We start from the raw sequence: 11,487 nt of genomic DNA, 5'->3' as shown, positions 1-11,487 counted from the left end.
CCTCAGAGTTTCTTTTTACTTTGTAAATCCATTTGCAGCCAACGATTTTCCGATCTGTCGGAGCAGGTGTTAGAGACCATGTGCGATTATGATCGAGAGCGTCGAGTTCTGCCAGCATCGCATTTCGCCAATGAGGAGCGTCGAGTGCTTCCTGTAGAGACCTGGGCTCTTCTTCATGCAAATTGTAAGTATTAGGAGTAGATGCAATATATACTTTTGGTTTCCGAATTCCAGCTTTTCCTCGAGTCACCATGGGATGAGTATTGGTGTTTTCGATGTTTGATACAGGCATGGCTACATCTATATTGGGCTGTTCATTTTGAGAACACATAGTGGGGGATGTAGAGGCTGATGATGTGGGAGATTGCAAATGTGGTGAGGTGGTGATTTGTGAATTGACAGTGGGCTGTAATGGGGATGATGAGTGAGATGGAGATTGTGATATTACCTGAGAGGATGGCAGCAGGACCAGAGGAGGCGTGAGCACCGGCGTATCGAGCTTCGATGAAGATGATGGCTGGATGTATGGGAATACCGATTCGTTGAAAATGACATCGCGTGATATGTAAGTCCTCCCATCTTTGGCTAAGCACTTGTAACCTTTGTGTTGTGGAGTGTAACCGATGAAAGTGCACGGCTGAGAGCGAAATTCAAGTTTATGTTTATTGTATGGTCTGAGATTAGGGAAGCATTGACACCCAAACACTTTTAGCATGTCATAATTAGGTGGACGGTTTAGAATTTTTTTCGTAGGGGCTTAGAAAATTTAGAACACTAGATGGGAGTCGGTTGATGAGATAGGTTCCCGAGAAGAAGGCATCATCCCAAAATTTTTGTGGCAGGTTGGCTTGGGCTAGGAGGGTAAGGCCGGTTTCGAAGATATGTCGATGTTTTCGTTCGGCGATACCGTTTTGTTCGGGTGTGTGAGGACATGACACAAAATGATCGATCCCAAGGGTCGTGAAAAAGGTAGTTAGCGCTTGATATTCCCCACCCCAATCGGATTGAACTCTTTTGATTTTGTGGTTTAATTGAAGCTCAATTTTGGTTTTGAATTTTGTAAATATGGGAAAAACATCCGACTTATTTTTCAGAAAATAGATCCAAGTATATCGAGTGTGAGCATCGATAAAACTAACATAATACTTGTATCCGTTTTGTGACAGAACAGGTGAAGGCCCCCAAAGATCGCTATGAATGATTTCTAAGGGGTGAGATGTGGGGGTGTTGGTACGCGAGTAAGGTAATTTGTGTGCTTTGCCTTGTTGACATGCTGTACATAAACCAAGATTTTTTGACAGAGACATGTTGCAAGAAGATATAATTTTTTTTAATAATTTTGACAGTTGGGTGACCAAGCCGCCTATGCCAATGCATTACATCATTCTTGCTAGTGTCTCGGACACTTCGATTTAAAGGAAAGGACTCGGAATCCAAAAACTCAGGAGGTCTATGAACAAGGTTGGCACATGGTTTTAAACTAGTAGAAGAACAAGCAGAATTTAAACTAGGCTGAATGGTGTTGACTTTGACTTTGTTTTTGTTGGTGAAGGTAAGATCGAAGCGATACAGCCCGTGCTCAAGCGATCCTCGAAGAAGTACCTGCCGTGTGACCTGATCCTTTACAAGGCAAAACAATGGGTGAAACTCAAAGTAAACAGAGTTGTCAAATGCAAATTGTGAGACGCTTAGGAGATTTTTGGTAATTGCAGGTACATGTAAGAGATTTTTTAGAACAAGTTGTTTTGTGTGTTTGGATTTAGGAGATTGTGAAATAAATGAACAGCCAATATTAGAGATAGATAGGCCTGTACCATTCCCGATTTGCACTTGGTTGTTGCCGCGGTACTCACTCCCGAGATTAATGTTGTTCAGGTCGTTGGTGACGTGGTTCGTAGCGCCGGAATCAGGGTACCACGCGTCGTCTCCAGGCTGATCAGTTGGTGAGAAGATGGCAGCTAGAGCAGTGGGGTTGTGACCCGGATTTTGACCATTGTTGGAGCCATTTTCGTTGTTGGTGTAGCCGGTGAAGGAGTTGTTGAATCGGTTGAAACAGCGAGTCGCGGAGTGACCTTGTTTGCCACAGATCTGGCACAGAATGCAACTGAAGTTGTTTTTTCCTCGACCACGTCCACCACGTCATCCTCATGTGTTGGCATTCTGGTTATGACCGGGTCTAGGCGAGAAGTTCGAGTGACGCTGTGGACCGACTTGAGTGAGATTGACGCTTGGGAGGTGAGAGTCCGAGGATGGGTTCATTCCACGGTCAAGACGAGCTTCAAAGCTGAGAAGAAGTGAACTGACATCGTTCAGTGTGAACGGTTCAGACCTGGTGGTTATGGAGACCACCACAGGATCGTATTCACTCCCTAGACCGGCGAGGACGTGCAGAATCTGGTCTTCGTCTGAGAGCGTGTGGCCGGCGGAGAACAGAACATCGATACATGACTTCATTTTTTAGAGGTAGTCCCGCATTGTCATACCTCTTTTCTTCATGGTCTGAATCTGAAGCTTGTGTTGCAGGATCTTGGCTTTCGATTGGCCGGCGTAGGCTTGCTCCAATGAAGACCAGATCTGGTGTGCACTGTTTAGGCGTACGGTGGTGACGAGGATTGGTTCGCTGATAGAGGCGAGGAGCCAAGAAGCCAGCAGCTGGTCTTGGCGTTCCCAGTGGTCGAAGGCTCGGTTTGGGTGGCCGTTGAGTGTCTCGGGCGGCGGAAGAGCAGTAGGGCACAAGATCTCCGTGAGCCCATGGCCTCGGACAGCCGTGAGAACCTGTTGTCGCCATAAAAGGTAATTTGTGTCGGAGAGTCTTATGGTGAGAACTTGGTGTCCAGGGTTGATTAAGGGTTGAGGAATGATGGGAATGACAGGCTGAGCATTTTGTGGTTCTTCAACGATAGGGTTGAGAATTTCTGGGTTGATATTTTGGTTTTGTTCTGCCATTTGGTTGGTCAGGCTGATAACAGCTCTGATACCATATGAAGAAAGTAATCAATGCTGTTGAAGGCAATGAGGAAGAAATCAGCCATATCAATTCTCATTACTGTAGTTTCCTTTTATACACGTTACATCACTATCAATTCTATTGAGAGAATATACAACCAGACAACACTAATCCTGTGCATTGACAGCTGCAGGTTTGTACTAGGAAACCGTTGTCCAATCCTGAGCTTCCAGCGCGTGTACGAGGTACATATTGGGATAAGGATGGACACGTCTGTGCTAAGCCAGGTCATCCTCGTGGAAGGTCCTAGAAGCATAAGAGAAGAGGGAGGCAGAATTGTCTAAACAACAGTAAATTTAATTGGATGTCGTTTAGCCAATTTGGGCCTATGTTGTCGTCTGAAACACTGAGACTTAACAAAACTCATACGCCAAATTTCGGATCAACACTCATAAGATATATCTCAAATAAGCTCTCAAAAGAGATTCTCAAAACATGTTTTCAACCTAGACTCCTTGACGAATCTTCAAGACAAAGCCATAAACATGACCATCAGGTCGACCAAAGAAAATGACCACCCTGCCGACCAAAATAGAAGACTACCCGGATAGCCAACTAAAATGACCACCCGGCCGGCAAAAAAAATAGATCACCCGGCCTTCTTCACTCGGCCAAGACTACCATGTCGTCTTCACTCGACCAAGACCACCCGGCCATCTTTACTCGGCCAAAACCACCTGGTCATCAACACTCGGCCAAGATCACCTAACCGTCTTCACTCGGATAAGACCACCCGGTCGTCTTCACTCGGCCAAGACCACATGGCCATATCCACCACACAACCAAGTACTTTTCACCAAACTCTTGGCTCCTATAAATACCTCACCCACCACTCACAACAAAAGGTAAGTTTTTCTCAACTTGTCAAAACTCTACAAACATCACACTACAACTCTCTCTCTCAAGAAAACATAGAGACGAATACAAATCGTTCACCAAAAAACACAATACAACACGACTAATGTTGAGCGTTGGAGCGCATGCCAAGGAAAAACCATTTGTGTTCCTCTAAATTCATGTTTCCCTGTGGTTAAGTGAAGGTGCAAGGATTCGAAGACCCGGCGAAGAACACGAAGAACGTGAAAGATTCAAAGACCCGGAGACCCGAAGACCCGACACTCGAATATCCGAAGAACACGATGAACGCAAAGAACATGAACATGTGAAAAATACGGAAAACGTGGAAGATTCAAAAGGTTGAAAACTCAAAGAAGCAAAGACTCAAGAACTCAACGAAGAACGCGAAAGATCCCAAGACTCAAAAATTCAAGGACCCGAAGACTCGAAGATTCGAATAACACGAACACGACGAGAAGAGAAGAACTTCACCAAACCCAAACTACGTGCGGTCATAGGGTCTTGCCCTAGATCGAATAACGGACGGTTCTTAGTGCTAACCCAAAAATGTGATTAACAATCCTCATATTTCTTTAACCCCCCCCCCCCCCCCCCCCCCCCCCCCCCCGGAAGAAGCCACCACCATACAATCGATCCTCGAGACCTACTCCCGAATCTCCGGCCAAAAAATAAACTATGACAAATTTGCTATTTGTTTCGGCTGAAAAGAAAAACTCGAGCTCCTACCTTTGGAAAAAATTTTATTTGGGGTCGTAAATTCATCTTAGCTGGGTCCCGATGGAGGGTTGGAAATGGAGAGCCAATTCGTGTTCTCCATGAAAATTGGCTCCCCAGCCCCACAGCCTTCTGTTTCTACGACTCATTTCCTCCCACTAGATTTTAAAGTAGCCCAACTACAACACTCCAATGGCACATGGAACCATAACCTTATTCAATGTTCTCTTTACTATTGAAGAAGCAAAGCTCATTCTTAAGAACCAGAGCCCTGATGCCTATGCTCTTTGGAACTTGTGTAACTTTGATCACCTTATCTCACCATCTTGTGAATCGGACATTATTGGTTTTTTGAATGAACATAACACAGCAGCTCAAGACCGAAGACGCACGACTTTTCTTCATCCTCTCTTGGTCCCAATGAACTTACCGCAACAAAGTCGTCCATGGGGGAAGCCGTCTCGACCCCTGTTTCCTACTCGAGCAAGCCTCTTGTCTACTTGAGGAGCTCTTACAAGTCCATGATGCCGCCTCTCAGAAGAATGCCAAACACTAAGCCCCCCGGTGAAGTTCTTGTCAATGTCGATACTGCTCTTGACGATCCTGGAAACAAAACAGGTCTCATCTGTGACCGCCACGACACCGTCCTTGCCACTAGAATCGCCAACATTGATGCTGCCCACCATCTCGCCATCGCTGAGGCCTGCGCCATTCTCGAAAAAACTAGACTCGTCGTCCAACAAGGCCACCAACATGTAAGAATTTACACTGACAACCTATCCACTGAAAATACTACAGCCCCCGAACAGCTTTGTGATCGAACTTGGATTGCTAGTCAATGAAATCGCCAAGGAGCACGCCTTTTTTACCATCACATTCTGCCCTTGCATTTACAATTTTCCAGCCCACCACCTTGCTAAACTTGCTATCTGCTTTGATGTCCCTGAACTTGGAATGACACCGTTAATCCTGATGTAATCATTGCCATCTTGAACGGTAGACGGTATTTGAAGTTTGATTAATAATACAGTTAGTTTCTTCAAAATAAAAAATAAAAAAAAAGTGGATATTTTATAAACTTACCCTTTGATTTTTTTTTTCCAAAGATAATCCATGATTTCAATTCTCATGTGTGTTATAGATTTAAAGTAAGTATTACGAAAATGAATTTTCATCTCTTCAAATTACCCTATAATACCAAAGAATTATAGAGAATATAAATCTCTCTCTCTCTCTCTCTCTCTCTCTCTCTCTCTCTCTCTCTCTCTCTCTCTCTCTCTCTCTCTCTTATTTTCCTATGCCTTCTATAATGTTTATTCTTATTTACTTTGAGAAATTTCATATTTGTGGACCTCAAAAGTGGTAAAATATAAAGACTAGACCCCTTAGTTGAAAAATAACTAAAACTGAATTTTTGACCCAAAATTGACCAAAAATGCTCCTCAAATCAAAGACTCATCTCAAACTTCTATTTCCATTTCACTCTCACTCTCTCTCCTCTCAATCCCTCACTCGATCTCTCTCACACTCGATTTCGACAAGATACGATTCCGACAACCTACGGTGGACAAGTTTCGGGTGAATTTGACCTTAACCACTCAAAATGCCAAAAACTATGAAATTTATCATAAATTATCGTAAATCATCATAAGATTTCGTAATTTATCTCATTTCAACATGATTTTCCTCGTAATTATTAGTTAAATTTCATCCTAAACTATCATATTTTATCGTATATTACATGAAATTCTATAAAAAAAAAATTCGTAGATCTAACATCTTTAAGTGATTTTCCTCAAAACATATCACTAAATCAATTTAAAATGATTAAATAAGTGAACTTGCCCATCTTACAACAAAGTCCACCAAATGGAGAAAGGATTTGAGAGTAGAAAGAGAATATAGAGGAAATGAGGAAATTAGAGAGAATGAGAGAAAGAATGTTAAATGGGTTGAAATGACATTTTTGTATTTGAGAATAGAGGAAATGAGGAAATTAGAGAGAATGAGAGAAAGAAGCTTAAATACGTTGAAATGAAATTTTTGTCCAAACTTGGATCAAAGTCTAATTTTAGATATTTTGTAACTAGCGTGTCTAACCTTTATATTTTTCCACTTTTAAGGTCAAGGAAATGAAATTTCTCTTTACATTTCTTCCCTTGCCAAACGAACTGATCTTTCATAATATTTTACAACGAACGATGGACAGCGAGTAATACAGTCTGTTCTAAGAACACATTGCTTATATAAGCAAAATTATAAACCTGTACAATCAATGTTCAACTATGTGATTTATAATCAGAACAGAAAACAACCGAGTAGACCAAACATAACACAATGTAAGTTAATGAATTATATCGCATAAGTGCATAACCCTGGAGATAATTCTGTCTAAATGGTTTAATTTATAACTTAAAACTAGTTTACGAAATAACAGCACAATAACCAACGATAAATCCTTAAACTGCAACAAGTTTCATTTATTCCCACCAAATCAACACAAGCCTTTCAGTCATCACAACAACGGTCACACACAAACCAATACCAATATAGCAAAACCAATACCAATATAGCAAAAGCGCATAGTATCAAGTAGGAACTGACACGGACACACACAAACCAAGAAAGAAAGAACCAACAACATTTTCTTTACAAGCCAGTTCGTTTCATCAGGACACAAACCAATACCAATATAGCAAGAGCATAGTATTTTTTTTTCTTAACAGCGCGTCCGTGTTGGACCCAACTAAATTCCACAAGGCCTTGGACATTATCATCAGGGACTCATAAGGTCATAAGAATCGTCTTTAAGTAACTAGTGACACGGACACACGAACCAAAGATAGAAAGAACCAACGACAATCTCTCCTAAGCCAGTTCGTTTCATCAGGACACAACAGAGCAGCATAACAGTGGAGTAAAATAAAGCGATAACAGGACTCACAAAAAAAACCTCATTCTTTTTTTTTTTTAGTTTTCGGAGCTGGAAGAAGTTTCCTCGGAGGAAGAAGATGTCTCGCTGCGGAGGCGCTCCAACTCCTCGTAAGCCCATTCGAGGCCGTCGCAGTAATGCAGCGGCGGATTGAACCTGCAGTCATTGATGTCTGGAGGCAAGAATGCCCCATTCGCCACCAGAAACTTAACCGCTTCTCTCCTACGCTCCTTGGCCGCGTTGTGAAGAGGCGTCCCTGAAAAAAAAACACACACACACACACATAAGGTAAAAGAAAAGGTAAAAAAATAAAATAAAATAAAAAAATTAATGGGGTTTTTTTTTACTCACAGCCACACGCGCCCTTAGTTCTAGCGTCGATATTAGCACCGCGCTCGAGAAGCTCGTCCATAACCACAAGGTGGCCACCTTCAGCTGCGAGGTGGAGAGGTGTTACACCTTTGTATTTGGGCCCCCAAGCCTCGACGTTCACGTCCATTCCTCCGTCAAGAAGTCGCTTCACCTATTCCCAAAAAAAAAACCAAAAAAAAAAAAAAAAAATTCCTTTCGTCATCTTAATGCGCTCTTTTCTTTTATTTTTTCAAAATTCTTTTTGGATACATTGTGACTCTCCTCGTTCGATGTAGGATGAGGTGTTTACCACTGAGATAACCTCTGTTTGAAAAAAATGTACAACATCGTTATCGCGGAACTTAAATGGAAGATATATAAATTCCTTCAAGTATTAATGAAGTTTACACAAAGGCTTGTAAGTTCGAGTAGCGTCGAGAATTTATAAGCCCCCATAAATTCTTTGACTGAGCGGGAAAACCACAAGCAGCATAGGAATAAAATAAACATCCTAGACTATGAATTCCAAAAATAATTGTACCAATAACTCCTAGTAGTAGTTATCATGACTCCACAGAATAAATGCCAAAAGAATTAGAAAAGAACCGAATTATCTTAGCTAAGCTGTATTTAGTTACTAACAAATTTACAGATCCGTATTTAGCTATAGTTTATGAACGCCTAATCGAAAAAACTCTTAAGAAAATAAAGTTACTTAATCTAAGATAACAAAGTCATGCCTTTATTTGTTCTACTTGGAAAAGTAAAGCTAATTATCACGGAAATCAGTTTGATTATCACTTTTTTTTATATACCTGTTTGATATCGCCTTTGCGAGCACCGACGTGAAGTAAAGTCCAACCTCTATCATCCGTACCAGACTCGGACCTAAACGACATGCGTTTCGACGAGTTTCGGCGATAAAGAATAGCCACGTTCGAATCTTGACCCATGCTTGGGATCGATTTTTGTTTTTTTTATCGACGGGGAAATAAAAAGAAGAGGACGCAAAATAACTCAAATCAAGCGATTACGAGTGAAATCAAGAGAATAAACTAAAAAAAAAAAGAAAAATTCGATTTCAAGGAGAAAATCAATGAAAGTTGAGAGAGAGAATAAAAATTTAGCGAGAGTAATTGGCGATGCAGAAGTTTGAGGACAAGGGATTGAGACCGGGACCGAAGACACGGAGGTTCTTGAGGAAGATCGTGACAGAGACGATGAGCGATGATGAGAGTTCGATCATTATTACGCGATTGAAAATCCTGGGTTTATGTCTGTGATTCGCAGGGAAGGAAGAAAAACCCCAAATCCGAATAGGTTTCAGAATTCGTTTTGTCTCAGAGGAATCCTACTTCTGCTCGGAAAAGATACATAAAGGATTTTCGGCGGGAAAGATTACGGAGTGTGATCTTTATGGCTCACAGATAGGATCCAAACAAGAAGAAACCCTAGATTTGAAATTTCCCAATTCGATAAGGAGAGAGAGATAAGGACGAGAGAGAGAGAGAGAGAGGTTAATGATTTACACACGGTGACACGGCACTTGGACGCAACAAATTCTTTTATTTATGTGTTTATTATTCGCCGGATAATCGTGAATTGTGATATCTATTTTGAATTAATGACATTTTTGGCCCCTCGTCTTTGACCTCTTTAACACCTTGGTCCCTGATTAAAAAAACTGGCAATCTTGACCCATTATGATAGTCACTTTTTCACTCTTAGTCCTTCTGTTAAAAAAACCGTCAAAACAGATGAAAATAGATCATGTGCGTATCACGTGCCTTTTAAATGAGGACAAAATCGTAAGTTAATAATAAATTAAAAAACAACAATGTCACACCAATAATGTCACACCTCTTTCTCATGTCCAATTTTCTTCCTCTTTCTCTGCCGATTCTTCTTCCATGATTTATTACACAACAATGTCACACCTACCAAGCTATCTCTCATTACAGTTTGACAAAAATAAAAAAAACCCTCGTTCTTCTCTTCTTCGCCATCAGAATCAGATTACCTCTCTGTGAAAATGAGAGAACCCCGTCCAGGTTATCGGGGCCCGAAACTGGTAACCCTAGGGCTCATCGTCCTCGCCGTGTTTGTCCCGTCGGCGGTTTCTCAGTCATCAAACGCCGACGCGAAAGCCATGGAGGCGCTGAGGAAGAGCATCGGAACGAACTCCCTGGGTTGGGTGGGTTCGGAGCCATACTCTCCACCTTCTAATCTCTCGCCTCCGCCGCCGCCACGAAGTCTGCCGAAGAAATTGAATTCAGAGGCCGAACGCCGGCGATCGCCACCGAGGCCGAAGAAATTGGATTCCCTTCACGCCGCCATTACTGTCGATTCCCTTCCCACCGACGCCATTACTCAACCTCGACCCATGCCTCGACACAGACCTCCCTCGCCTCGAGATCGACCTGATCTCGGCCTTCGATCTCAACCCGCCATCGTCGCGCGTGCCAACTGAGGAGAGACGACGCCGCCGTGAGCCGCCACGACGCCGGACCAAGGGGTAATCACCGCGTGCCAACTGAGGAGAGACGACGACGGCGGGTCTGACAGAGCCCTCATCTGGAGGCGGAGCTCGGCCTCGCTGTGGGCGTATAGGCAGGTTGCTCCGTGGCCGCACGTACCTCCGGGTTGGCGCCGGAAGAAGGAGCACAGACTGATCTTCCATAGAGGATGGTTCGCCTGCGACGGAGGCTCGAGGTTCACCGCCACTCCGTCGTCGGAGTCTCTCTTTCGCTTCTCTTTGAGCAGCGTGAGCTTAGTAAATCATACGAGTCACACATAAAGCAGCTACAGAAAGACATATCAGAATCCAAAAGTGAGGTGACAAGAGTAGAGTCAAGTATGGTCGAGGCTTTGGCTGCTAAGAATTCTGAGATTGAAGCGCTTGTCAATTCCATGGATGCACTTAAGAAGCAGGCTGCTTCATCTGAAGGAAATCTGTCATCGCTGCAGGTCGAGTACAATTGCCTTTTCCTTTTATATAAATATACTGTTGTCGAATATCAATTGGTTAAAAAAAATACAAATAAAAAAGGATCGGTCCAGTCGGTATTAACCTTAAAAAAACAATGTTATTTTGTTTTTACAGGCAAACATGGAGTCTATTATGAGAAACAGAGAGCTTACAGAAACAAGAATGATGCAGGTGAGGGTTATTTTTTATCCTTTCACGTGCAATGCCAGCTTTTCGAAATATATCTTCTGTTTTTCAACCGGCGACCATATTGAAAACCGGAGTCATTCCCCAAATCTGCGACGGTCCCGCGGCGGCGTGGTGAGGAATCATCCAGAAGGCGTTGGCTGGGCCCACGGCCCACACAGGCACGACGGTGGGTCCCACCGGAGCTAATCCGGAGGAGACGGCGATGGCGGGAACGGTTCCGGTGCCGGTGGCTTGAATGATCGCCTCCTCCGCGTGCTCCAGGAGCCACCGGACGGTCTCGCCGTCGGACTTGTGGCCGAGCTCTCTGGTGAGCTGGAAGATCCTCGCCGCGCAGGTCGCCGGAATTCGGATCCTCCGGCCTCGGCCTTCGACCTTCGTGTGGCGGTCCTTCGTCGAGGTATAACAATGGAGGGTTTTGGGTGAGAGTTTGGGAAGGTATACGCAGAG

The 11,487-nt window shown here is 43.2% G+C and overlaps 2 protein-coding genes across 2 annotated transcripts; both read right to left on the bottom strand.

Annotated features, from left to right (window-relative positions):
* Positions 1-7,106: 7,106 nt before the first annotated feature.
* LOC149405155 (phytochrome-interacting ankyrin-repeat protein 1-like) lies at positions 7,107-9,411 on the bottom strand. Its single transcript, XM_089606889.1, has 3 exons — positions 8,678-9,411; positions 7,863-8,034; positions 7,107-7,767 (listed from the first exon to the last, which is right to left on the bottom strand). The coding sequence occupies exons 1-3, from the start codon at positions 8,813-8,815 to the stop codon at positions 7,550-7,552; spliced, it is 528 nt and encodes a 175-aa protein (XP_089463015.1). The 5' UTR covers positions 8,816-9,411; the 3' UTR covers positions 7,107-7,549.
* Positions 9,412-10,199: 788 nt separating this feature from the next.
* On the bottom strand, positions 10,200-11,487 carry LOC149405154 (transcription factor TCP9-like; the record flags this gene model as incomplete). The annotated part of the gene is made up of 1 exon (XM_089607776.1): positions 10,200-11,487. A coding segment is annotated over one exon (402 nt), but the record flags the coding sequence as incomplete, so codon positions are not given.

Source organism: Urtica dioica, chromosome 2, assembly GCF_054948205.1.
Source record: "Urtica dioica subsp. dioica isolate 48M chromosome 2, U.dioica_male_clone48M_v1_H2, whole genome shotgun sequence".
NCBI lineage: Eukaryota > Viridiplantae > Streptophyta > Magnoliopsida > Rosales > Urticaceae > Urtica > Urtica dioica.
Note: the sequence above shows the minus strand (reverse complement) of the source record. Positions and strands in the feature narration are given on the sequence as shown.